The 26,963-nt window shown below is 34.1% G+C and overlaps 4 protein-coding genes across 6 annotated transcripts; 2 read left to right on the top strand and 2 right to left on the bottom strand.

Annotated features, from left to right (window-relative positions):
* Positions 1–251: 251 nt before the first annotated feature.
* On the bottom strand, positions 252–3,422 carry LOC117905606 (coiled-coil domain-containing protein 115). 2 transcript variants are annotated; one of them, XM_034818491.1, is made up of 6 exons: positions 3,243–3,422; positions 2,639–2,756; positions 1,671–1,829; positions 1,310–1,389; positions 973–1,060; positions 252–764 (listed from the first exon to the last, which is right to left on the bottom strand). In XM_034818491.1, the coding sequence occupies exons 1-6, from the start codon at positions 3,384–3,386 to the stop codon at positions 691–693; spliced, it is 663 nt and encodes a 220-aa protein (XP_034674382.1). In that variant the 5' UTR covers positions 3,387–3,422; the 3' UTR covers positions 252–690. The 2 variants fall into 2 exon arrangements, with proteins under 2 accessions (XP_034674382.1, XP_034674381.1); XM_034818490.1 differs by having other exon boundaries at positions 252–748; positions 3,243–3,421.
* Positions 3,423–5,754: 2,332 nt separating this feature from the next.
* Positions 5,755–9,356, top strand: LOC117906185 (uncharacterized protein At5g43822). Its single transcript, XM_034819148.1, has 6 exons — positions 5,755–5,960; positions 6,052–6,170; positions 6,826–7,005; positions 8,119–8,175; positions 8,295–8,359; positions 8,776–9,356. The coding sequence occupies exons 1-6, from the start codon at positions 5,829–5,831 to the stop codon at positions 8,817–8,819; spliced, it is 597 nt and encodes a 198-aa protein (XP_034675039.1). The 5' UTR covers positions 5,755–5,828; the 3' UTR covers positions 8,820–9,356.
* A 3,326-nt stretch (positions 9,357–12,682) lies between these two features.
* LOC117907651 (U-box domain-containing protein 43-like) lies at positions 12,683–17,965 on the top strand. The gene is made up of 4 exons (XM_034821272.1): positions 12,683–12,946; positions 14,298–14,857; positions 14,957–15,266; positions 15,981–17,965. The coding sequence occupies exons 2-4, from the start codon at positions 14,303–14,305 to the stop codon at positions 17,555–17,557; spliced, it is 2,442 nt and encodes an 813-aa protein (XP_034677163.1). The 5' UTR covers positions 12,683–12,946; positions 14,298–14,302; the 3' UTR covers positions 17,558–17,965.
* A 576-nt stretch (positions 17,966–18,541) lies between these two features.
* LOC117907652 (F-box/kelch-repeat protein At5g42350-like) lies at positions 18,542–22,077 on the bottom strand. 2 transcript variants are annotated; one of them, XM_034821273.1, is made up of 2 exons: positions 21,894–22,077; positions 18,542–20,821 (listed from the first exon to the last, which is right to left on the bottom strand). In XM_034821273.1, exon 2 carries the CDS (start codon positions 20,577–20,579, stop codon positions 18,837–18,839), a length of 1,743 nt encoding a protein of 580 aa, XP_034677164.1. In that variant the 5' UTR covers positions 20,580–20,821; positions 21,894–22,077; the 3' UTR covers positions 18,542–18,836. The 2 variants fall into 2 exon arrangements, with proteins under 2 accessions (XP_034677164.1, XP_034677165.1); XM_034821274.1 differs by having other exon boundaries at positions 18,542–20,818.
* Positions 22,078–26,963: the final 4,886 nt, after the last annotated feature.

The following is a 26,963-nucleotide window of genomic DNA, read 5'->3' as shown; positions in this document are numbered from 1 at the left end:
ATCATATTTATAAATACCTTTTTCGTTTTATATTTTATAATAGAACAAAATAAGACGATATCATGAAGAATAATAAGAGGAAAAAAATTATTAAGGAAAATTATTTTAAAATATGATACGCAATTTACATTAAAGGACTTGATCATGGAAAAAACACTTCCAAGCATCTCCGCTAGAAAGTGAATCAGATTCTCACACAATCACATTTTATTTTATTTTATTTCATCAAATAAGCTAATTATAAAAAATTATTGTAAAAATGATTCCAATGCCCTAAAATAAAATCCCAAACGGGCTTTAACCATGTAGCATTTAATAGACAAGCTACTCCCAACTAATTTTATAACAAACGTTAGAAAAAAATAAGCACCAAGAATGGCTGTAGAACCATTCATTTTTTTTTTCCTAATAAATTAATTGATTCACAAGAAAATAAAAAATTACACCATGCAAATCTCCCCTAGTTCAATTCAGGATCCCTTCTTTCTTTCTACTTTTCTCTTTCCATTTTGAGCTCCAAAGCACATTTACCGCTTACCAAAGTGAGGCTCCAGGCTGATACCAAAGTACCAAACCAAGGATTGGATGTTAAAACTGTTGTGGCCATTCAAGGAATCTGGGTTATACCTGAAAAAAACTACTTTTCATTGCTCCCCCGTGCTTATGCTTTCTATATCTTTCTGAACTTGATCAAAAGCAGATAGCATTGAAGATCGCATGTTTGCTATTTCTACTATCGTCTCTAGGGCTGCATGAAGATTGAACTTTCAGAAGAGGTCATACGCTCATTTCCATGGGTGGATGTGTGTGCTTTGGCAGGACAAATATAAAATTCTATCTGTTAAGAGTTGAAACCAACCAACCCCATATCCTATGAAAAGCAGCATAGAGAACAAACGACTACCAGTATAGGCTTCAGGCAACAATACTTTGTATGCAGGAGAGGACGAGAGTTGAAGTGAAGTAACTTACCTGTCTCGAATGAAAACTGGGCAGCACGAAGCTTTGGAGAAACCAATGTTCCAAACACTGAAAGTGATTTGTGTCGCTGTTTCTGAACCTGAAACAGGAGCAGCAAGTTTCATTGAATGTGTCCTCCATCTATGGTCAAATTTCACAGATTGCAGAACTGTAGTCTGTGCATGTCCGAGATGCACAACATGCATCTTACACCATAGAATCAAAACAAAAAGATAACTGTAACAAAGATGCTGATTCTAATAATGTGTCCAAAACGGCAAAAACGCTAAAAGAGTAATGTTCTTATAACACAATAAATTTGAGCTTCTACTCATTAGGAAAAACTTACTGGGCTGTCAAGTGAAAGTGGGGATCCATTACTGGTAGGGCTTTTACAGGTTGGGCTTTTCTCCTGAATTTCTTGTGGTTCTTCATAGAGATAAAAGAGACAATGTGAGAAACCAGGTATCACCCACCAAGAACATCTTTTATCAGAAACAGCATAGAAATGAAGTCAAACATTTCCGTACTTTAGTATGAAAATATGATAGTCAGGACCCAAAAAAGAAAAGGTTTCCAAAATGTGAATGCACCTTATACACCATGCAATTGGTTGTAGGTCTTTCAATTTGTCTTATGTCTACTTGAAGTGTACATTAGACTTCATCAACGATAATCTATAAGCATGCCAAATGAGAACATAAATATACCATCCAACTGGGAGGTTCCGCGATATCTTAGCTGCGGGCTAACAGATTTCTTCTGCAGCTCATCCCCATCAAATTTTGCTTCCCCAGAGCAGCACTTTCCATTATCGGAGGATGCCCATTTGCATAATGTAAAATGAGGTTGATTCATCTTGGAGTCGACTATACAAGATCATGAATAATAAAATTTCTATGATGAGAAACACTTTCAGGAAACTAATCAGTATCTTTTATAAACAAAGTGAATGGAAACAAATTGACATACACAACACAACATTTTGTGAGGGATCCAAGATAGAAATCTCCTTCACAAAGAAGGGAAACAAAGGCTCACAAACTTGATATGTCAACAGAGATTATATCAACTTTCTAATATTCAAATATTCTGCTTGTAAAATTTGTAGTTTTTTCTTCTATAATTTCTGTCTTCATTACACATTTTGGTATTGTTTTTGAAATTCGTTTAGCATCAAAACTTAGTGTCACCCCAAAACCCTTATTTGATAAAACAATAGCATAAAGACATATCATTCGATTATGGGAAACCAGTCAAGAATGTTCAACCCCTTCCCCAACAACAGTCTATCGAGTGAACCCGGACCTTGAACAATGGGCTTTCATTCCTATGTGGGTGTGCCGACCAGTAGAGCTGTGAGGGAACACGAAGAGCACCGTTTCTTCCATCCATTACAATCAACCATAAACTACTTCAATGTTTCAATAGAAATCTCCACAGACACTTCCAATTACTTTGCCACAAACACCCATCTAGCTGCTCTGTCTAACTATATTATCATCACTTTGCAATCCTCACACTCACAGGCCGTTGAAAACTCAAAGCCCCACTCTTCAGACAATCAATTATTACAAAAGAAATCAATAATATATTTAATCTGCACACACCCTTGAAAACTCAAAGCCCCACTCATCATACAGTCAATCATTTCAAAAGAAATCAACAACATATTTACCATCATCTTCAGTCACGCGCAATGATGTAGCAGCAGAGTGAAGTTTGAGGTCAAACAAAGAACTGCTGATGCGTGAAGCACCCATTGAATGTCGAGCACTGGCCAATTCCAACCATCCCTGTAGACATGGAACTTCATAAAAACCATATACACATCCACAATGGTACCTATATTCGCAATAAGAAAAAGTAACCCATATGCATATCCACAACATTCCATCTCATTAAAAAAAATGGAAAAAAAAATATAAATAAATAAATGAAAACTATAGAGGATTTCAGAGGTTAACTGCCATTATAGCTGCCATCTAAAACTCGTTAAGGTTAAAGCCGACCATAAAAATCAAGATTATCGATCCAAATAGGATTTGTACAATTCGCCCTTGCCAACACAGAGACATACAAGAAGAATCACCTTTTACCATTCCATCTTTGTGAAAAATAAAAAATAAATAAAAACATCAACAAAGTATTCTGAATTGTACTAAATTCTCAAATTCGAACGATCTGAATCAAATAAGTAGGGATTCAATATCAAATCGAGGATTTATCAGTCAAAAAGAAATGGAGAAGAAGGTGGGATCTAGTTGCGGCCACACTTCTACCTGACGAAGCGTGGAAGACAGAGAATCGATTAGGGTTAAGTATGCATCCATTGAATCGAGAAACGTCACAACATTTTCTCCTTCGTCCAATTGTTCTTCTTCGAGCTGATTCTCGGAGGTTCGTGCTTTGTCTTGATCTTCCATTGATACCAGCGTTGATCACACCCGCAGCACCTGCTCTAGGGCGAGGTTATGGAGCCTTCACTGTGCTATGAAACGCTGCGTTTTAATCTGAGAAGGGAAAATTAGAATAAAGATATTTAAAATTTTATATTTTTATTTTTAAAATGTAAAATAAAATTTATATTTAATAATATTTTTATAAAAATAAAATATTACATAATAACAAAGATATGTAACATGGAAGTTAAAAAAGAAGCAATTTTAGGTTGATAGAATACTTATTACTTAAAAAATAACTTAACATGGAAGTTTTTTTTTTTTTCTTGTGCAAACTCAATTTTGGATACAAATAAATTATAATTTTTTTTAACAAATATGTCTCAATGAAAATACTAAAACACCCTTCAAGTTCAATACATTCCCATCAACTTTTTTTTTTCCCTTTCTTTTATTTCTCTTTAAGAAAGCTTTTGAACAATAGATAAACAAATAATTATTTGAAATGATGCTAGAAGTGCATCTATACTACTTTTTTTTCTCTTTTTTCCTTTTTTCGCTTGTTGTCCCCCCTCAGCTCACCCTAATCCCGAGCCTTTTATTCTTCTAACGTAAACTCCAAGGCTTCACACTAAGTCTTCACTGACATAATATGCATACTTAAGTAGAATCAGACGAATCGTTGTTGTCTAATAGGAATCTTCCTCATATTGCTGTTGATATCTTCATATCACGCGACCTCTTATCATTACACCATTGAATCCCCCACTCCTTAGCTTGTTGTGCAGTGGCAGTACCAATATCCACTGGGGGTTTAGAAAATGAATGATTGATAAAAGTATTTCAAGTTATAAGACTATATGGTTTTTGAAATGTTCGACATTGTACCTTGGAGATCCATAAAGGGGCTCAACACTTCCTCAACTTCTTTTAGATGTTTTCATTTATAAATTATTCATAAACCTTTTTTTCAAATTATTTTTACAATAAATACTTGTCAAAAAATACATAATTATCAAAACTTAAACTATATCAATGTGGATAAAACACGATATTAATATATAGATTAAAAACTATATATATATATATATATATATATATATATATATATATAAGATGTTGAAATTAACCTTAAACCTAATTCAATACTTTTTATGTGGCAAAAAAGCTAAGTAGTAGAAAAAGATTTTGTTCCAGAGTTTATTGACAAGAAAAAGGGAAAAAAGAAAAAAATAATAAAATAAAAAATGTGTGGCAAAAAAAAAAATGATGGAAGAGTATTTTAGGTATATTAGTAATATGTAGGTATACGTGTTTAATAATATTTATGTTTTAAGATAAATGCGTAAATAAGGTGGATGCGTGCACGAATTTTTTAAAGTTATATACAAATTATTTTTATATTTAATCATTTTTTTTATAATACTAATATTATTTTTTAATAACTACGATGTTGAATTTAATTTGAATTTCTTATCAATCTAAATGGAAAATAATAATAAAACATCTTAAAGGAAGTTAAAATAACAAGAACTATAAATGATAATCAAACATAATAAATATAAAATAATTATATGTTGGATTCGGTTTTGATTATCTCATCTGATAAACCAATTGACGTTCAATGAGAATAGGTTAAACCTTTTATGACATTCGACATCATACCTTATCACTCTATTATAAAAGTCATCATTAGTGATCCATCATTAGGCTTAAGAGTGATATTATTACACCCCAACAATTTATCTCTTAATATGATCTCGTGAGTTGAACTTATGACTCTTGATTTTAATATCGTTATGGTACCAAAAAATAAAAAGTATTTTAATTTTATTCTCCAAACACACCTTAACCCAATATCCCCTTGCTTCTCACTTGATTATGAAAAACATTAAAAGGCAAATTATTTTCATCAATCTTAATAACATGGAATATAATATCATTAGTACAAAAATATTATTCAATGATTTTTTAATCCCTCGTTAAATGCTTATGGAATAAAAACGGTCAAAATAAGTTCATATATTAAAAATTATTTTTCTAAATATGGTATAATTTTCTCTATTTTAAATCAAATACTTATAAGGATTATTGGATTAAAAGGGTAATTGGAAACCCAATTTTAAAAATAGAACCAATAATCTCTTTTTGATAAAAATATTTTAATTATTTTATTATTGAAATAACCCTTTCTCATCAAACATATTGTAAATAGTTTTTTTTTTTTTGCTCTAACATATTGTAAATAGTTAAAATTATAAAATACATTTATTTAAAAATGGGTTACTTTCAAACACGGAAATGATATTCGTATGGGAAATATTTTATTCATTTTTAGCCAATTATTTCTAGTTATTATAATTCCCAAATGGTGCGTTTGGCGGAGCAAGGGAGCGCGAATCAAATGCGAACGCGCAGAATCAACTGTATACAACTGTTTGGTTTGTTTCGTTTTTGGGAGGAGCGATGGAGGGAATGGTGAAGAAGTATCAGCAGAAGTTCAGGAAGGTTAGAGACGAAACAAAACGGTGGGACGAGCTTCAATCTCGATTGCTTTCGCAGTTCCGAAATGCCTCTTCCATCATTGAGCGCTTGCAGGTCTCTTTCTCAAACCCTACTTCACATTTTTGAATTGTAATTCACTGTATTTTGCTCTTCCTCACTGAAGTTTGGACTTTGTTTTCTTTAGGCGATTCAAAATTCCAAGAAATACGGTACTTTGAAATGCATCGATGGGATCGGCGATGCAGTGTTAAGAAAGCAGATGGAGTCTTTGGAAACCATTTTGCTCTCATTGAAAAAGACTCTGTAAGGATTATTTTTATTTTATTATTATTATTATTATTATTATTATTATTTGGTCTTGAGCCTCTGTTTGGTTGCTGAGAAAACGGAGGAAAGCAAAGGAAATTATAATTCCAATCATACGTTTGATTTTGTTTTGGTTTCCAGCGCTGAAGATGAAAAGCCTCACCTCCACCGGGTTATTTGATTTTTTAGTTATTGTCTACATTTTCTGTTTTAGCCAAAGTAAGCATTAGGTTTTATCTTGATCCAGATAGTGCTATGTAATTTATCGAGAAGGAAAGTTTTGCCATTAATTTCCATTATTCTTGATTAGTTAAGTTGGTGATACATATAAACTGATTCTGTTGTTTAATTGTTAAGGAATTGAAGTTCAGTGATGTTTACTTGTTTATTGTTTTAGCATTCCAGGAGAATATATATTTTTTTTGTTCTTGCACGGTGGCAGCTTATATCTCAATGTATAACCTAAGTTTTTTCCGTTGTAACTTGAATAAAACCTGGCATATAAATTGCTTCTGCTGTTTAATTGTTAAGGAATTGGAGTTCATTGGTGTTTGTTATTTTAGGAGAAATATATATTTTTTCCTTGCAGGATGGCATCTTATATCCTAATTTATAACCTAAGATTTTTCTGTTGAACTTGAATGAAATCTAGGAAAGAGTTTCATGGTATTGTTTCGTCTCTTGAGAAGATAGTTCGAGATGGTAGACAGCTAGTTAAGGGGGGATCTGTCAAGCTCACCATGAAACAACTGCAACAACGAATTGGTGTAAAACCAAGCCTTGCGGATTGCTTGGATGGGCTTAGCCTTCTTCATGAGATGCACCAGTCTGAGTATGAACTGTTTTCAAATTTATTTCCTAATAATTTTGTACCCTTTTATAGGAAATCCGGCTATTAAGCCACTGGGTTGTTTTGTTCTTTGTTATTTTATTTTTTTATCTTTAAAAGGTGCACCATATCTAATTCTTTAACTAAAAATTAGATCGATAGATAGATAGATAGATAGATTGATAGATAGGTTGTCATTCTGTTTAGTTTTATGAATAATGAACTAAATATTGTTTTTTGAAGTGTCTTGGACAAGCAGTTTTCTAGAAGTGCCATTCGGGGTTATGGGTTTGGGTGTTTTCAGTTGAGCCAGATAGCTTAATTCATGACTGCCTTGATGTACAACTTTGTTTGACATCCAGCTACCATACTGCATTACTTTGTGATTGCTTCTGTTCTGGTATTTTCTTGAGGAACTTTAATTTCCATTTTCCCTCAAATAGAGTTTGTTTGGTTATAAGACTTTGGGAAGGCATTTTGCTTTCCTTAGTGAAGCAAATATTCAAAAGTTGAATGCACTTTTAATAGTGTGTCCTTGTTCTGCCTCTAGCCCTCTTATGTTTTAACCTCAATTCACAAAAAGGTTGCGTCCGGTTAATACATGCTCATCTTGAAATATCAAACCTAGATGGATCATTCCTCTCTTGATAAATTAAAGTCAACCCACAAAAGTTGGGCTAGGGGTTGTGACTGCAGTTTTGGTTTAGAAGGAATGCAATGTGCTGCCAAACTACATTGCTGAAGATATAGGCCAAGATCACTTGCAAATTACAACAATGTGAAATTTTAATTTATTCTATAAAACATCAGTGGACTATAGCAAATTGCTTCCCCAAGGGAGATCTCGGTTTTCTGTTTTTGTTTCTCCATTATCTAGTGCATAAGCAGAAATAATTCATAAGGTCGTGTTGTAAAGAAGGCTTGCTTTTCTTGTACTATGTGCTGGTGCACTTGCACATACACACATATATCCAGATGCACAGAAACTGTGGTGAGACCATCACCTGCTCATTTTCATTGTCGACTTTCATGTGTGCTTATGATCATGAGGTCTGACTACTGAGATTGACTTATCATGGATGAAACTTGATATCTCACGCAATTCTACTTTTCCAGGTACCTTCTTAAATCATCAGTGGTTTCAGCACTTTCAACACTTACCTTAAAGCCCAGGTACTTAGAGTTAAGATTAGTCCCAATGCAGTGTACACATGCACATGTGTCAGTGCATATTTGATCCATTCCAACCAATCTAAGGCTTATGAATCTTTGTTGGTACATTTACATTGCAGCGCCAGTGATTTAGGTGCTCTCCATCAGCTCTTAGTTGATCAGCCCAACATCCCCAAAGAGGAAGGTAGGCAATGGATTCCATATTGTAGAAAGTGATGTACATGATTAATACTTCTAGTCCTTAAAATTTTATCTTGCAAATTTCTATGTTTTGCATTATCAGCATAAATGCAGAGAACTCTGTAAATGTATCAACAACTAGTAATTCAATTTTTGGTTTTCTTTTACGTATCAAATAGAAAAGTAAATTTGAAGGTATGAAAAATAAAATAATTCATAAGAACCATTTATGCAAATACAATATAAATAGCATCATCATATCTACCATTGATACTATATTTTATCAGAACTTCCATCTTAATTGAACTTGTTATGTGTTGTGTGATTGAGGCTTAACCATCTACTCTTTTGCACTACCATAGCATATTTCTACTGATCATAAAATGCTCACTCTACCTGGTTTGTATGTTTTCTATGCAGTGCAATTCATCTTTGACATCGTATTTGCTGAAGAAATCTGCTGATTCTCTCTATAGGGTTGATGAAAAACTTCTTTACCTTGCCAACCTGTGGGATTATAGAGCAAAATGGAAACTTCATTGGTTTTGAGGGGCCATGGTCACAAATGACTTCAATTTTGGCTTCCTAGAGACTCCCTGGATTCATAAAGGGAAATCGACATATTCAGTTTGGGAAACATGATGTGTCAAATGGATGCAGATAATCAATTTCACTTGTACTTGGTTATAAAACGATCAGATGATGCATGCCAATCCCTGTAGATTGTTCCCATGTGCATGATGATGGGGTAGTTTTGTCATAAAACGATCAGGCAGCGTATAACACCCCCTTTAATTGTTCGCATGTCCATGATAGTGGGGTAGCGATGCTTAGCTCATTGTATAAGATCTATCATGTCTGCAAATTTTAGCTTTATACTGTTCCTTGGTTACATGATTGTTCATCCTGACATGGAATAACTTTAGATGGGTGACACAGAATGAAGAATGATGTATCAACATTACACCTTCTTTAAACATGCATCCTTTTATTTGAATGTACCTACACTTGCAGGAGCCCAAAATCATGAAGTTACTCACTCGAACTGAATGCTGTTCATCTTCTTATTGCATGTCAAGGGCCAGTTTGTCTGATGGAGTGTTGTATTTTGCAGCAATTTGGGCAAGTATCCTTACTTTTGACTATTGCTCGACTTTAAAAACCCTATTATAGAGTTATTCTTTCAGACTTGGTATAACAACTAGTCATGCTCATAATTTTACTTCTTAGTCTTTATGTTTGAACAGAAGAAATTAGTCATTTCTTTTTTGTACACTTTTGTGAATTGGGGTTGAGTGTATTTAGAGGATCATTTTTTTGTCCATGATTGCTTTTATAGAATGACTTTTGTCTAATTAGGAGAAAGGTTTTTCGTCTTTCTTTTTGCATAGCTTCTTGGGTGTTGTTTGTATACTTCATATGTACTTTTTTCACCACTTCTACATGTTGCTAATACAAACTCTTATTTACCTGTCAAAAAAAAAAAAAAGAAATTAGTCATTTATTCATGTGGCATCCTGCTGAAAAAAATGGCCTTACTGTTTCCTTTGATTTTTATTTTTTTTCCATGTCTGCATTTTTGTTGTTACAGGCTCTCTATATATGCCAAAAGAGGATCCACTGATTTGAGATTTTCTGCTTGCAAAAAATCTGTCAGTAGTTTCTGGTCCCTGTTCTTAATGGCATTTTTTCTAAGTAATGGATGTCGTTACTTGTTAAATCTACTTGCGATGAGGTCTTCTTCTGCATTCATTGATGATTATCTTCTGTCATATTTATGTTATGCATTCAATTCAATATCATTATTGTTCATACTTACCCAGAGAGTGCCAACCTGAGGCCTTCGCATACTTGGTATATCTGAGAATAAAAATGGGAGTAGGAATGAGAGAATAGAGGTTAATCAAAATACCAGTCGGTTTTTGTTTCCATGAGAATGATTTTTACTTGCTATTCTCATCTGAAAATATATTGAATTTTCCTCTCCCATTCCCAAATCAATTATTTGACTACTAGGAATATTCTTATTTCCGAACAGTTGAATCTTTCTTCGTGTTTCAAATATGAAGATATATGTTTTCCTGAAAAACAGCAATCAGCACTAGTACTCAATGTGACCTGTTCTCTAGTCTAAGCGTGTTTCTCTGCAGACCGAAACTGAAATTGACTTGTAATTCAGAAGACATGACCATTTCTGTGTGAGCGCAAGTTGTCGACCCCCAAAATATGAAGAGATTTGACCGTATCTGCAGCTGTCCAGCCACCCAAGTCAATACTTAGAATGTGCCCCCAACTTTTGGAAGCATTTAATTCACGAACCACCCTTTAATTGGAGACAAGAAAACTGACTCATTTTTTTATATTTAGTTTTCTCCATTTCCTTTGGTACAGTCGTTTTGTCAAAGGACAGGTTTATTTGGCATTTAATTTCAAAATAGTTTTTTACTAGTTTTTAAAAATAGTTATCAATTATTCCCAGAACAAAATTATTTTTAAACTTTTAAATGTAAAAAATAATTTTAAAATTTTTTTTTATAAAAGTATTATGCTAAAAGTTCTTAGAGTATTTTTTATATGTTTTAATTTTTTTTTTTAAACATTTTTACAAAATGTATGAAAAAACTTAAATTTATTTTGAAGAAAATAGTTTATTTTTAAAATAAATCTAGTTAAAACTGTATCTTTACTTTTCCATGATGCATATTGCTTTTATTTTTTGAAAAATAATTAATTATTATGGATGTAATTATGAATACTCTCAAAAACTCTCCTTGCTCTTCTCTAATGTATTTAAAAAAAAAAAAAAACTGTTACAAACACACGAAAAAACCTCACGATTTCAGTGTTTCAAGGTCGAAGTTAGGATTTTATGTGAATAAATGAGTCTAAGTAGAGATGAAGATGAAAGTAATTTTGACCTTTCATAATTATTTTATTTTATTTTTAAAAAGGACGGCTGCGAGAAATTTTGCAGGTCTCCTGACAAATCTGGAAAATTATATTTCTTCTAAAAGATATATCCAACGACCAAATATTAGATGAAGGTGGAAAAATAGGAAGGATAAATTTCCCCCTGTTGTAATCTCCTTACGGTTCTTTCCAAATCCACCAACCAAATACCAATGTCACATAACTTGACTAACCCTACGAAAATTTCATGTGCAACGCGTTGACCCAGCTGGTTACTTGGTCAAAAAGGATAACTAATTAATTTCTTTGAATAAATCACGTTTACCCAAAATATCTCATATCATAAATGAGAAAAATGGTATGTTTTCACTGTCGTTCACACTTGACAAAGACCCATTGTCATCCAGCTACATTTTTGATAAAAAATATCTCAAGTCAATTTTTTAATTGGAAAAATGATTAGAACGTAAAAAGGAGACTATAAAGATATAATTACATTTCAAAATTTCACGATATTGTTTTTTTTTTTAACTTTTCCGTAATGATATCAGTGGCATTTTTTAATGTGAAGAATATTCATATAGTATATTTATTCAAAAACCATTTTAAAGAAGTCTATATTTAATTTAATTTTTTCTATTTTAATTATTTGACTGGAAAATACGATGAATTCAAACTCTTGGTTTCTTCCTAGGGTTTGACCAAGGGAAATAGGTCCTTTTTTTAAACCCTTTCATCCCAAGAATTCATGAAGTGTGAAGCTCTAGTACGCAATCTTCTCCCTACAGTCCAACTAACACATCCTTATTTTCATGCTAGTGCCAAAAATCAAAGTCAAATCCTCTTCCCCAAGTAGAAAGGTCAGCTCCTTAATACAAATTAATAAGAATAATTTTTTTTTCTAAATCAACTATTTATTTATTTACATTAAACATAAACATAGTTTCTAACAAATTGAAATATATATATTTTTAAGTATTTCTCAGAATATTTAAAACATCTTAAATTTATTTTTAAAAATGAACTTATTTTCAATTCTCAGAATACTGTTACGATTTAAAAATTTATTAAACATATTTTTTTTCATTTAATAAAAAATAGTTCTCATAATTATTTTCGAGGGTTCAGCCGCCGGAGTGAACCCGCCCGGCCGCCTATTTTTAGCTGAACCTTTTTCCACTGGCTGACCGCCCATTAGTAGTTAAGACTTAAGAGACGAGTGAATTGCCGGCTAACGGTTACGCTACTGTGCAGCGGTGACAGTGAGCTTAACTGCCAGGCTGGTAGTGGGGACAGCAGAGGCTGTATCGTCATTCTCTGACGTATCTTTCTACGCGACACTCTGTACTGTGCACCGTAGATCGGCTCCGAGTCAAAACACCTCTCTCTTCCTTTGCATTTTCCCCCTTTTTCCTTTTTCCTTTTGTTTTCTTCATTCGTTGTTGCTTTCTCCCACCACACTTTTTTTCCTCTTTTCTTTCCTATCCTCCTACTTTTCTTCATCCAAAAATAAAATAAAATAGAAAAGAGAGAGAGACAGAGAGAGAGGAACCCTAATTATTGGGCTGGTTTCAGAATGAAAGAAGATGAAGTATTGATAGGGATCTGCTCCTCTCGGAACTAGAACTTGTGGGCTCGCCCGAAAAGACCTTGAAGGTTTTGGTGATTCACAGAAAGAAAGGTATCGTTTGTTAGGTTTTTATTTGCACTTTGAGTCTTGCTTGGATTGTTTTGTATTTTGTGAGCTTAAGATTAACCATATATAATCTCGTGATTGAGCAGTTAGGGTCGAATTTGATCCGGTTGTGTTGGGCCCAACTGGAGGTTTGATAATTGAGTTGCCTAATTTGCATCTGTGATATTAACTGATCGAATTTGAGATTTTATTTTATTTTTTCCTTGTGGGGATGGGTGGGAGATATTTTAGACTCACTTCAGAGCTTAGCTTGGGGGCGGTGGAGGTGTGGTTCATTGGATATTTTTGATAGAGTTTGTCGATTCTGTATTAGATCATCATATTTGTGGATTTGAGTGGCCTAATTTGCATTTCTTTTTTTCCTTTTTTGGGTGGGGGTGTTTAGACTAAATTCAGTGCTTAGCTTTGGTGATGTGGAGGTGTGATTTATTGGATGTTTTCAGCATACGTGCTCTTGTGGAAGAAGAGAATTACAATTGGAGGAGGCATTGCAATAGAATCTTGTTGACATCATTTTGTTTACATTTCAATAAAGGGTAATTTGGGATTTTGGAGTATCTGGATACTTGAGTCTCATAACAACTACATGGAATTCAGGGTATCTGACTAATTGTACTGAATAACTTTTAATAAGTTAAATCAGTGTGCTGGCCATTTGAATCCAACAATTCAGTTGCAGGGGTGTTTGGCTTCAGGTTGTGGCCACATAGACTTTTGTCAGTGTTATGAAAATTTGAATCCAGCAATTTAGTTGCAGTGGCATTTGGCTTCACTGTTTTTCTCATGTGGATTTTTTATGGAGTTTGTAAATATGCATTAGCTCATCATATTTGTGGATTTGAAATGATAGTTGAGATGTGTTATTCAAGAACCATATACCACCTGGGATTGGAAACTTAATCCCAAATCTGAAAGCATTATTGGTTTTTCATCTGATCTGAACAACTTCCCTCATGCATTTCTAATACGGATAAGTAAAACTACAAGTTCTCTGCGCTTTTGCTCCATCTCGTTCATAACCAAATGGGGGATTTAAGATAGTTTAGATTTACTTTCTATGTTTAATGTCCACAGTTATTTTTGATCCAGATAGTTGCTGTGTTTTTCATGTAATCCTCAAAATTACAATTTTTCTCCATCGATGCTGTTTTAATTGTTGTCAGAAAGTAATTTTCTATATCATCATCATCAATGCTATTATTTTGTTATTCTCGAAATTGGGTCATTTTTACCTTCATATTTAGAATCTTTACTGCTTGTACCAATTTTTGGAAGCCCAACTATTGGTGCACTGGTTTATCATGTAAAATTTTTCTTCTTGTTGTATGTGGTTTAGATAAGATGGCTGGAAGCTGGGATGGGAGTTATGACCCTGGTAGCCAGTCAGATGAGAGCCATCATTTTGAGAGGTCACATTTAGAGCCTATCTATGATTCTTTCGTTTGCCCTCTAACAAAGCAAGTTATGCGTGATCCTATTACCTTAGAAAATGGGCAAACTTTTGAGCGAGAAGCAATCGAGAAGTGGTTCAAGGAATGCAAAGAGAGTGGAAGGAAGCTGGTTTGCCCCTTAACATTAAAAGAGTTAAAAAGCACAGATCTGAATCCTAGTATAGCTTTGCGGCACACCATTGAGGAATGGACTGCTAGAAATGAAGCTGTTCAACTTGATATGGCTCGTAGATCATTATCTCTGGGCAGCCAGGAAGTTGACATTCTGCTTGCTTTGAAGAATGTGCAGTACCTGTGCCTGAAAAGTCGATCAAATAAGCATATTGTGCGGAATGCAGATCTGATTCCCATGATTGTTGACATGTTGAAAAGCGGCAGCCGCAGAGTTCGGTGTAGAGCTTTAGAAACACTTCGAATCGTGGCTGAAGAAGACGCTGAGAATAAGGTTGTCAGAGGTTCGCTGATTGTTTTTAGAAATTCTTTGACAATGATAGACTGGGATGCAGCGAGGACCTCTTTTGACTGAATTTTCTTTATTTTGCAGGAAATAATGGCCGAGGGGGACACTATACGCACAATAGTTAAATTTTTGTCTCATGAGCTTTCCAAAGAGAGGGAGGAAGCTGTCTCTTTGTTGTATGAGCTTTCCAAATCTGAAACTTTGTGTGAAAAGATTGGCTCACTCAATGGAGCAATTCTTATATTAGTTGGAATGACAAGCAGCAAATCAGAAAATTTATTGACTGTTGAGAAGGCTGATAAAACACTGGAGAATCTTGAGATGTGTGAGAATAATATACGGCAGATGGCTGAAAATGGTCGACTCCATCCACTTCTTACTCAAATCCTTGAAGGTGCTTAATCTCTTTGTAATAATTTTATGATTTTTATTGGTTTGCGATCATAGTGACAGGCCTTGATGATTTTCTTTCCTTTTTCGAGGCTTGTTTGCTTAGTGGGGAACAGGTCTTTCTTATTACATTTGTTCAGAAAAAAGGTGCAAATTTCCCATATAGAAGATGTTTTGCTCACATGTTTATATGTAACATCTTCTTTGTCGAACATCTTTGTCTGTTTACACTGACTAATGTTCTAGAAAATAAGAGCAAAAAGAACTTTTCCTATCCAAAAAAGGAAGAAAAAGACTTTATGTCCCCAGGACTGTTCCTGATACATTCAAATGATAGTGGTCAAACTCAATGGTGGTAAGAGGCGGTGGAAATCGTAATTTTTTTCCTGACCTTTTCTTTCTTCTACTGAATACAACTCCATGGCAAACCATCTTTGCCAGGATATTCTGTCTTTGGTATAATGCTTGCTAGTTGCTATATCATGGCCCATGGTTTGGACTTATTATTCATCAGCTTCTGTGGTACTTTCCTCTACCTTGTACTTTATTAAGGAAAAAAAATAGATCATCTCAATGGATGGGTGGTATGCATCTTGAGAATAACTATAACTCAAATTGATTCATAGTAACTCACTTTTTAGCACTTAAACTTTAATATTTTTTTAATATCATACAAAAAGCCCCTATTAAACTCTTTATCACCTGAATTGTGTTGCAGGTCCTCCAGAAACTAAATTGTCCATGGCTACTTACCTTGGTGAGCTGGTTCTGAACAATGATATGCAAGTCTTTGTGGCTAGAACTGTGGGCTTAGCGCTAATAAATATGATGAAAAGTGGCAACCTGCAATTGAGAGAAGCTGCTTTAAAAGCTTTAAACCAGATTTCATCTTTTGATGCCAGTGCCAGGGTGTTGATAGAGGAAGGAATTCTCCCCCCTCTCATCAAGGACCTCTTAACTGTTGGGAGCAACCAACTTCCCATGCGACTCAAAGAGGTCTCTGCAACAATTCTTGCTAATGTTGTGCAGTCAGGCTATGATTTTGATTCCATCCCTGTTGGATCTGATCACCAGACTCTGGTCTCAGAAGACATAGTCCACAACCTACTCCATCTCATTAGCAACACTGGCCCGGCAATTGAGTGCAAGCTTCTTCAGGTTCTTGTTGGACTCACCAATTCTCCCACTGCAGTCCTGGATGTTGTTGCAGCCATTAAAAGCTCTGGCGCTACCATCAGTTTGGTTCAGTTTATTGAGGCTCCACAGAAGGAGTTGCGTCTGGCTTCCATAAAGCTTCTCCAGAATCTCTCTCCACACATGGGCCAGGAACTAGCTGATGCCCTGCGTGGCACAGCCGGCCAGCTTGGCAGCTTAATCAGAGTCATATCTGAAAATATTGGAATCACAGAAGAACAGGCAGTAGCTGCTGGGCTTTTAGCTGATCTCCCAGAGAGGGATTTGGGACTCACACGACAGATGTTAGATGAAGGTGCCTTTCAGATGGTCTTCTCTCGAGTTGTCAGGATCCGGCAGGGGGAAACTAGGGGCAACCGCTTCATGACTCCATATCTAGAAGGGCTTGTTCGCGTTCTTGCAAGGGTTACATTTGTGTTGGCTGACGAGCCTGATGCCATTGCACTTTGCCGTGAGTACAATCTTGCTGCTGTCTTCACTGAACTGCTCCAGTCTAATGGCCTTGACAAGGTACAGATGGTTTCTGCCATGTCCCTAGAGAACCTATCACAAGAATCCAAAAACTTGACAAAGTTGCCTGAGTTGCCAGCACCTGGGTTTTGTGCCTCAATCTTTCCTTGTTTGAGCAAGCAGCCTGTCATAACTGGATTGTGTCGTCTCCACCGTGGCACGTGCTCGCTAAAAGATAGTTTTTGCCTTTTGGAAGGACAGGCCGTGGAGAAGTTGGTCGCTCTTTTAGACCACCAAAATGAGCAGGTTGTTGAAGCAGCACTGGCAGCAATATCAACTTTGTTGGATGATGGGGTAGATATTGAACAAGGGGTGAACATATTGTGTGAAGCAGAGGGAATCAAACCTATACTTGATGTATTACTTGAGAAACGGACAGAGAACCTGAGGAGGAGAGCCGTTTGGGCTGTTGAGAGAATTTTGAGGACTGATGAAATAGCTTATGAAATTTCTGGAGATCCAAATGTGAGCACAGCCCTCGTTGACGCCTTCCAGCATGCTGACTATCGGACCCGGCAGATTGCTGAGCGTGCCCTGAAACACGTGGACAAGATACCAAACTTCTCAGGCATCTTTCCAAACATAGGATAGATCTCAAAGAGGATGATGCTCAATGGTTAAAACCATGAAGACGGGACCTGTTTGCATTGGTTTATATTTCTCTCTATTTGTCCTGAGGGATCACAGGGCTCATTGAAGCTTATGGTTTCGGCAGTTGAGATAAAAGCTGCAGGTAGATATTGTTGTACACAGGATTTTGATTTGTAGAGGGTTTTCAAAAGCTTGTTCATTTCTTTTCAACAATGTTGTTTTCATAGCTTCCATTTCTTTGAATGAACTGCATATATTGTACTATCATTGAGAGTGGAAAGTGTGATGGGTCAGGGGTTGGAATCTATTATTGAGTTGTTATGCTTTCCGCTTTCCCAGTGCTCTTTATTTTGAACTTTCAAGGAACGAGAACCACTAAGACGAGTTCAGGAATTTTCCTTTTCCGTTTCCAGTCCTCTACTTCATCCTATTAATACTTTACGAAGGAAACCAAGCTTGTGATCTCAATTTCCAAGGAACAAACTCTCATGGTGAAAATTCTGTCTGCTGTAGCTATAATCCATATACATGGTGGAAATTTTCAATGCAATTGGTCTAGAAGCTTTAAGTTAGGTAACGGGCCAGTTAGGGCTGGCTAATGTCCTAACAAGGCTCATTTCCCCAAAAACAATCTTTGTTGATGTCACCTGCAAGCTCAATAAATAGGGAAGATAAACAAGCAATGGAGTTCAATATTATAAATTTCCACAAAACAAGGTTCATTTTCATAAAATAAAAAGGCTCTGGTAAGCTGCTATCAAATGCTTAAGTTTTATAGTAATATAGTCATCAACAGTATCCAAACCTTTCCCTCTCTTACAAATATCCTGCAAAAGAGCATGAGGTGAACCTTCCCCTCCCTCCTGTGGACCATCGCTGGAAGGTTTTCTATTGATTTTCAGCTTAAAAATGCCCAACAAAATAATATAATTAAAAAAAAAAAAAAAAACACCTGTTGGAGTTGCATCTAAGATAACAAGAACATTCTGAAGAACAGGGCAGGGATTATAAATTTGTGACTACATAAATGTGCAGAAGAAAGGTCTGAAATACAGAATCAATTTCTTTTTATCGTTGGTGTACAAGTTACATCAAGGGATAAACAATCAAACTCCACCTCCAATAAGAATCTGTATGAGAAACTGAGAGTACGGGTAGTTTGCCATGATGCAAAGCCTATATCAATGGAATTCAAATGAAAAGGAATACGACTGAAAGCAATGCATGCACATTATCTGGGTAAAAGGATGCCATGAATAAGAGTGCTTTACGGGGTACTTTACAGATGGAGCACTGCCATCGACTTGGTCATACATGAAGAAGCGTCCAGCTCATGAGCCACATGATTCCTTGAAATATGGCTCCAGTTTGTTCCTTTATCAGACACATCACACACTGTCAGGAAGTCCAACACCTGACCAAATATCTTGAACATCTCAACCCCAAATATGAGGTTTCTATCTGCTACAAATGCAGCATTCCAGTCCATGGGAGCATCGGGATGGATTGAGACCTCAGTCCAGGTAAGATACATGAGATCCAGCTCCCACAACTTTCTAACAGCTTTGTTTCGTCTCCCTATTTGACCATCCCCTTCACACCAGGAAACAGAAAGCATGAACAGCCGGCCATTACAAGACACGAGTTTTGGGTAGTATTCATGGACACGAGGAGGAGAGGGAGTGATTTGGATTCCAACCCAAAAACCCCTTTCTATGTCATATCCAGCAAGCTTATCAGTCTCAGAATAAACGTAAAACATCCCATTACAAACAACCCCAGAACAAACAATCCCAAAGTCTACAGGCAACCTTTGAATTTCCATCCATTTATTTGATACAGAATCATAGATTTCACCAGAATCCAAAGGCTCATCCCAAGAGCCAAGACCTCCGACGGCAATCAGCACAAACCTTCTACAGTCAGTAGTGTTTGAGAGGTCACCTTTCTGCCTGACAAACTTGCCCTGCTTTCTATGGGGCAATGATGAAATCTCGTTTTCATTGAAACCACTGCCAGGCTCACGCCTTAGTGAAAGCCTGTGAGGATCCTCATAAACATCTGATACCCCACCAATCCGTGTCCTGGGAAAGCGTCTATCTTGCCTGTTTTGCTGACTTCGCACAATCAAACAGTCTGAACCAACCTCAGAAATTCCTAAAATGGGCGATGATCTAGCATACTTCATGGATGCAACTTTACGCCAGGATTTAGTCAGGGCGCTAAATACCAAAACCCCTTTGTGCGTCTTGAATGAGCTCCTATCCACCCTCCCAAAGCTGGTCAAGCTAGAACAACCTCCAACTATATAAACACTATCCTGGATACTGGCCACAGAGAAAAGGAACCTTCCTTTGAGAATATCAGCATCAACTCTATGCCATTCATCAAGAGACACGTCTAAGGCATGAATCTCCCCAGAGCAATAACCATCTTTCACAGCACCAAACAGAAACAACCATGGATTCTGATGCAAACCTTCCTTTCTCATCTGCATAAACCTTGGAGTTGTAGTCAAGTATCTCCATTTCTTGCATACAAGGCGGGCATTCATGAGACTGGTCAGTGGGAGCCGCACCAAGCACAATTCCAGAATGTCATCTGGAAGGAAGAGGTGCATTCTACTGTTTTGCTGTAGTTCTTCAACCTCTAAATCCTTCCTGTTATTCCTCTTCCAAAACTTATCCTTTACCCCATATGAGAAGCAATCCACTCCAGTTTCCTCCACTCCACATATTGTTTTGTACCCTTTCCCGTCATCACTAGCACTTGACCTCCTTCTACTACTGGGATCCCCAAAGTCATCGCTTGTTTCAGCTCCTACTTTGCAACCCCCACCTCTACCATACAAAACAAGACATCTCAAAGAAACCCCCCTGCCATCTTCCTCTTCTTCCCCTTCACTTCTGTTGTTCTTCTTCCTCAACTTCTGGCTAACACTTCTCACAAGACGTTGGGACACACTCAAAGCCTCCAAATCCCGACGAAGAGATGTCTCTCCTGACAGTCTTTCAGATATCATTCTGCTCTAATTTTCCCAAAGGGAAAGAGTAACACTGTTATTTTCTTCAGTTTGAATTACCATGCATTCCCAAACCTGTCCACTATCATTCGTCCAACACAAAACGTCCCAGAAAGGTAATGACCATGCGATCTTGGAAGAGACCACAATTGTGAAGGAATCATTAGGATTTTGTATCTTTCCAGCGCTCTAGACCCATCTCATGGCTCTAGGAGATGTAGACTTTAGTCTCTGTTCAACTGCTGAGTAACAAAGAACAAGAAATACAAATATGAATCTTATGACTTGTGCTGTTTTTGTTTCCCAAAGAAAAAGAACAAAAAAACACTGCAAAATAAGAAAATGACGGAAAAATCTAAATCAGCATTTGGCTATGGAAATGAATATTGTTTTGTCTTCGTGATGAAACAGAACGTGATGAGCAAAACAAATTCAGCAACATGTTTTTAAAATCAATGAGCTGTTTCCCATGTCTTCAATGCCTCGTTTTTGTTTAAGAAAGGCAAGAGAACATCAAACATAATACTCTTAAGCAGTGCAGCTAATTGCTTGACCTACCTTTTCTCATAAACCAAAGACCATTAAGGACTCAAGATATGAGCAGGAAAAAAAAAACACAAGCACATTCTCCCCTGAACTAACTCAAACGGCCATGGAAGACCCAGTTTCCTTTCTCTGCGTTTTCATTCATTCATAAAACATCTTCTAGGTTCCATTTTCACAAATGAAAACAAGAAATAAGCAAGAAAACAAATAAATATTTCTGAAAGCCGAAATAATCAACACTGAGAATCAAAATGATTTTGTTTTCTTATACTACATTTTGCTAGGATTACCAAATTGAGATGTAAAAATGCAAAACAACAGAAATAATGGGATCAGCGCCATTTCACTTCCAGAAAACCACAATCTGACGCCAATTTATCAACATTCCATTCATGCATCATACAATCACAAGCTTTACACGATCAAACTATCAGATCCACGATCCTAAAATACAAAACAAAGCTCGAAATCAGTTCAAGACTACAAGATTCACCACAGCCATCCAATTTAAATCCCATTACGATTCAAACAGCTCCATATCAAAATCCACAAATCTGCACTCAAATCAAACCAAACCACCCAAAAACCATTTTATTTTTAAAAAAGCACTAGTCCTCCGTTTGGTTCCAGATGAACAAAAGAAAACAAACTCAAAACCTCACAGCAGCCATCTCAACCCAGCCCATTTTCTTGTCTTTCCCCACAAATTCTCAGCAACCAAACACGCTTTCCACCAAATCAAAATCCGAAAAAAAAAAAAAAGAATACCTTCAATCGAGTCCAGATACCAGAGCTTCGCGTGAGAATCGAGCTCCGAAAATCTACCTTAGGGTTGTCCCATTTTGATATTTATCGTTGAACAAAAGAAATAAATGATAATAATAATTGCAAAATAGCAGAGGAGGAGTGGTGTGTAACTGCAACCCACAGACCCAGCAGTAGCGTTTTCAACATTTGTCTTTTGGATTTGGTCGGGGGCCGCCTGGAATTAGTAAAAGCGACACAGCACTTATCAAAAAGCGACGCTCCACCTTCTCACTTTCCCATATGCCAATCTTTCTCTTTTTTCTTTTTCCTTTTTATTATAATATTATTCTTTAAATTTTTCTCGAATTAAAATTAATAATCTGCAAATGAAATCAATATTTAAATCTTTTGTCAAATTAATCTAATAAAATTATAAACTATAAAAACTTTGGTTCTTTTATTTCTCAGTACTTTTAATTATATGTGATTTTCGGGAAATACCCAATTAAGTAATAAAATATTAAAAATATAATAAATAAATAAATTTAATTGAAATAATATAAATAAATAAATACGCCGCACAAACATCACCTCGATTGAAAAAAGAAATACGCCTTCCCCTTTTTCATCTTTTTATCTGCATCGATTTGATAGGAGCGCTCAAGCAACAGTCCTCGGAGAAATCGCATTTTTAGCCGTAGGATCGTACTCGCGGATATCGAGGTGAGAGATCAGCGGCTAGGCAAGTAGGTTTGCGGGATAAGATTCACTGCGGCGGAGCAGCATGGATGTTGATGAAGATGAGTAGGGTCCACGATGACCGCAACGCGGAACACGCGGCAGTGAAAACGGGAGTAATATATTAGGGTAGGTAAGAGTGTAGTGGGCCCTATCACCGTCATTCATTGTCGTCCGCATGATTATGGCATCGAACTACTTTCATTTCAGATGTTGACTACTCAGTCTTTTGGCTCCCCTCCTCACACCCATGACTGATTGATAATCATGAGTTTCATTGAATTTAGGCCTTAAATTTATTATTAGCTTTTTTGTTTTAAAATATTTAACATGAAAAATTTGTATTGAAAACTTGTGCCACAAACTTTTTTGAAAAAATAAAATAAAATTTTATTTTAAAAAATATATCATTTTTTATAATATTTTTAAGACAGTTTTAATTTTTTTTAAAGAAATTTCTAATAATAATCGAAAAATAAAAAATATTTATATTTAAACATAAAAACTAGAGTTTATTTTTAAAAATTATTCTTAAACATGATATATGAAATTAATATATAAATAAATAAGAATAAAGTATATTGAAATAAAATTATAATTCAAAATAATATAATCAAATTATAAAGCAATAGAGTTAAAGCACAAAACAATGATATTAAAATATAAAGTATAAATCAATGAAACATCAACTACAAAAATAATTGAATATTAGATATAAAAAAATAAAAATTAAATTAAAAAAAATACATGCATAACGTGTCTAATTAATGACATTTTTTTTTTGTCTCTACATTTGACATAAAATAATGAGATCATAATAAAATTATAATACACATGTGATATCCCATAATTTTATTATAATATTTCAACGCTTGATTTTGATGGAAAAAAAATAAAGAAAAAAAAACCCATATCTTGATTTTTTAAAAGATATATTTTGTAAAAAAATATGTTGAAAATATGCTATTGGTAATCATTAGTTTTGTTGAATTTAGGGTCTTGAATTGATCGATTGCTTCGAGACCATTTGTCTCTCAAATATTTCAACATTTGATTTAACTGCCAACCTTTTGTGATTATTAAAATAGCTTCAATAAAAATTTTAAGATAATGTTTGAGAATTTCAAATTAATTAGGTGGGAAATTGTTGTTTTGTCTACAATAATTAAATTTGCACAAAAACCCCATTATTTAAGCCATATTGGGTTTCAAGGAAGTTTTTTTTTTTTTAAATGTAAAAAATAATAATTTTATTTTAATTTTTATAATAACAATATTTTTTTATTCTCAATTTTAATAAATCATCCGAACACAATTTCCAGCTACCGAACCCACCAGAAGACTCGCTTCCCATCTCATTAATGAAATTTGCCTACACTTCACAAATGCATGTGGCTTTTAAAGCTAGAGATGGAGGCATCTTATGGAGTTCCATAAAGGGATGGCAACTAGAATATGATCAAGTAAGAAGAATGCTAGGCAACTTTGATATGGACCACATGCTCTTTATTATGGGTCATGTGATGTTTTAAAATTGGTTGGTCCAAACCAAAATCATATAATCACGTAGCTTTCTTACAATAATGGACTTCATCCAACTTGCTTCATACTTGTCAATGGTGGTTAGTTTTTTTATTAAATTCAAGGTAGAATTTGCCGAATTTGTCTTTGAATAAGATGGGGTAAGGTAGAGGAGGAGAAAGTCACGGTCTTTTTAAACTAGTATTGAAAATCGTTTTTCTTATTATTATTTTTTAAAATAATAAGTAGTTTTTAATATCATTTTTTAAATTTATTAAAAGCAGTTTTTTGAATACTTGTTTTGTACTAAGAACAAATTTTAGATGATTTTATTTATTTATTTTATTAAAAACTATTTTTTTTTTAGTATTTGTTCTGAAAATGATTTACAATTAAGAACGAATTTAAGATATTTTCATATGATTTTTTTTATAAATAATTAAAAATAGAAATAATGCCTCGATACCTTTTAAATGGTTAATAAATGTTCAAGAATTTAATGAAAAATAAGTTTTGAATAATTATTCTTAAAAAATATTTTTTGAGAATGATTTTGAAAATATTGTTAAATGGTCTTAAATTATAATTTTTTATAACTCAATAAATTAATTAGAAATATTTATCTAACAAAAAATAAAAATGATACAACAACCATAATTTTTCTTTAGAAATATAATATTAATATTATAAATATTTTATTAAATATAAAATAATTTAGATAGAAAAACTTTTATAAAAATTGACCATTTTTTAAAAAGATAAGTGGGTTTTGACTCACAATTATTAAAATATATGAAGAAAAAAACTCCAAAATTTTAAATTGATATTATTTTCATTTATTTAAAAATAATTTAAAATACATATATTTTTTAATGAGTCATCTAGTTATCCCCATAAAATCTCATTTATTTGTCATGTCATCAACATTAATCGTCAATTAGACTCTTTAACATGAGATAATATCGATTTGAAAATTTTGAGGTTATTTTTTTCCATATATTTTCATATTAATAAATTAAAACCCATTTTTTCCTCTTTTTATTTTTTTTATTTTTTATTCTCATCTTATGGGATATTTTAATAAACATGCAATATAACTTAATGCTCCACCAACCCACTAATTCAACTTGCTCCTTTAATAAAATAGCCAAGAGTACAAAATAATAATAAAATAAAATAACCGATTAAAGTAAATTTAGTGCCATGTTCCATCGCATTCTTTGTATCTGAAAGAGGACGAATATTTAACTCATGTATCAAACTCATCAACATGTTCAAAGCTACTTTTTTTTCTTTTTTAATGAGTAAAATTAGTTGGCATTTGCATTGTTTATCTTAAAGGCAGAGGAAAATAATTAAACTATAACATACCCAACATTTCCCATTAACAATTTTTCATTATCAAGGAAGTTTTATGAACAATTAAATTAAATAAATAAAAATTAGAAAATGGTTATTATTAGTGTAATAGACTAATTAGATCAAGGTGTTCACTTTACTTCAAATATTTTTGAATTCGGCTTTATTTACATACCTTTTAAATTATACTCCCTTTGAAGATAAGATATTATTGTTAATTCATTATATGAATATTCTAATAAGAAATTTGGAGTTGTGCGGATAATATTGACAAATATTAAATGTATAATGGATTTAGAATTTATCAAACGTAAAAAATAAAAAATGAAACAATTAGTGTCTCTAAAAAGTGTTCAAGCATTCCTAATGCTCAAATGCTTTTGAAGAGTCTTACATTCGCAAAGTTTTTAAAATAATTTATGGCTGGTATTCTAACAACATTTCTATGTTCACCATGAGATTGATTATATTTTATTATGTTGCTTTAATATATTTAATTAAACAATCGATAACAAAAAAAAAATTGAGCTATTAAAAGGACTACTTATGAACTCTCTATGTAATTTGATGAACAAAAATATGAACTCTCTATGATACCATTTTCATATTATGCCGAAATATAAACACGTAATATAAAGGTATAAATAAATACATTAATATATGAGATTATGGATAAAGTACATAATAATGACACCATTATACAAAATAATGGATCATACTATATTTTTTTGTAATAAATAAAATCATTTTTACGAAATTCATTAATGGATGGTGACGAGGGTGGGTTGGATACTGATTGCCCTTATCCCAACTAGTTTCACTAACACAAAGTAATTCCCATTATTATCTTAATAAAAAAAATTAAATGGTGCGAAATGATATGCTATTTATTTATTTATTTTGAAAAATTTAAAACCTTTTTAAAATGTTTAATTATATAAAAATATATATATATATTTATAATTAAATAATATATTATAATTTTTTGTGATTTATTTTATTAAAAATATTTTTTATTATTTTATATATATTAAAAATGGAAAAATAGAAAATTTAAAATTAAATTATTATTTTTAAATTAATTATAGATATATAATCCGAGTGGGGTGGCGAGGGCAATGCCATGATTGCCATCCCATAAGTGCGTGGTTTCCAGTACTTTTTTTCCCCTTTTTTTTTCTCTTGTTTTTGCTTTAAATGTTGATTTTAATAAGATTTCCAAAGTCCAACTTGGGCCCCACATAATCTGAAGCCAAGATACGGCTAGTAGAGGGGTCCAACCTATTGGATAGGCTTGGATATGGGCAGGAAGCCCATGAATGGTATTTGGGCCTGAATAGTCATGGTTTAAAGACTCTTAACTATAGCCACTTCACCTTTGGGGGCCGTTGCAATGTCAGGCCAGTCAAAGGCCCATAGAAAATCGAGTATAAAAGCATAAAACAGGAGGCATTTTGGGCGAAATCGAGAGAG

The sequence above is a fragment of the Vitis riparia genome, chromosome 18, assembly GCF_004353265.1.
Source record: "Vitis riparia cultivar Riparia Gloire de Montpellier isolate 1030 chromosome 18, EGFV_Vit.rip_1.0, whole genome shotgun sequence".
Lineage (NCBI taxonomy): Eukaryota > Viridiplantae > Streptophyta > Magnoliopsida > Vitales > Vitaceae > Vitis > Vitis riparia.
The sequence above is the reverse complement of the archived record's forward strand: the minus strand, read 5'-3'. Positions and strand labels throughout refer to the sequence as shown.

Excerpts from the sequence above, each read along its gene's own strand:
- LOC117906185 (XM_034819148.1), top strand. The coding sequence starts at position 5,829 with ATGGAGGGAATGGTGAAGAAGTATCAGCAGAAGTTCAGGAAGGTTAGA. Across the intron at positions 7,006-8,118 it reads CATGAGATGCACCAGTCTGA|GTACCTTCTTAAATCATCAG; the intron begins GTATGAACTGTT and ends CTACTTTTCCAG. Across the intron at positions 8,176-8,294 it reads ACACTTACCTTAAAGCCCAG|CGCCAGTGATTTAGGTGCTC; the intron begins GTACTTAGAGTT and ends TTTACATTGCAG.
- LOC117907652 (XM_034821273.1), bottom strand. The coding sequence starts at position 20,579 with ATGATATCTGAAAGACTGTCAGGAGAGACATCTCTTCGTCGGGATTTG.
- LOC117907651 (XM_034821272.1), top strand. The coding sequence starts at position 14,303 with ATGGCTGGAAGCTGGGATGGGAGTTATGACCCTGGTAGCCAGTCAGAT. Across the intron at positions 14,858-14,956 it reads AAGAAGACGCTGAGAATAAG|GAAATAATGGCCGAGGGGGA; the intron begins GTTGTCAGAGGT and ends TTTATTTTGCAG. Across the intron at positions 15,267-15,980 it reads TCTTACTCAAATCCTTGAAG|GTCCTCCAGAAACTAAATTG; the intron begins GTGCTTAATCTC and ends ATTGTGTTGCAG.
- LOC117905606 (XM_034818490.1), bottom strand. The coding sequence starts at position 3,386 with ATGGAAGATCAAGACAAAGCACGAACCTCCGAGAATCAGCTCGAAGAA. Across the intron at positions 1,390-1,670 it reads CGGAACCTCCCAGTTGGATG|AACCACAAGAAATTCAGGAG; the intron begins GTATATTTATGT and ends ATCTCTATGAAG. Across the intron at positions 749-972 it reads CCAGTTTTCATTCGAGACAG|CCCTAGAGACGATAGTAGAA; the intron begins GTAAGTTACTTC and ends ATCTTCATGCAG.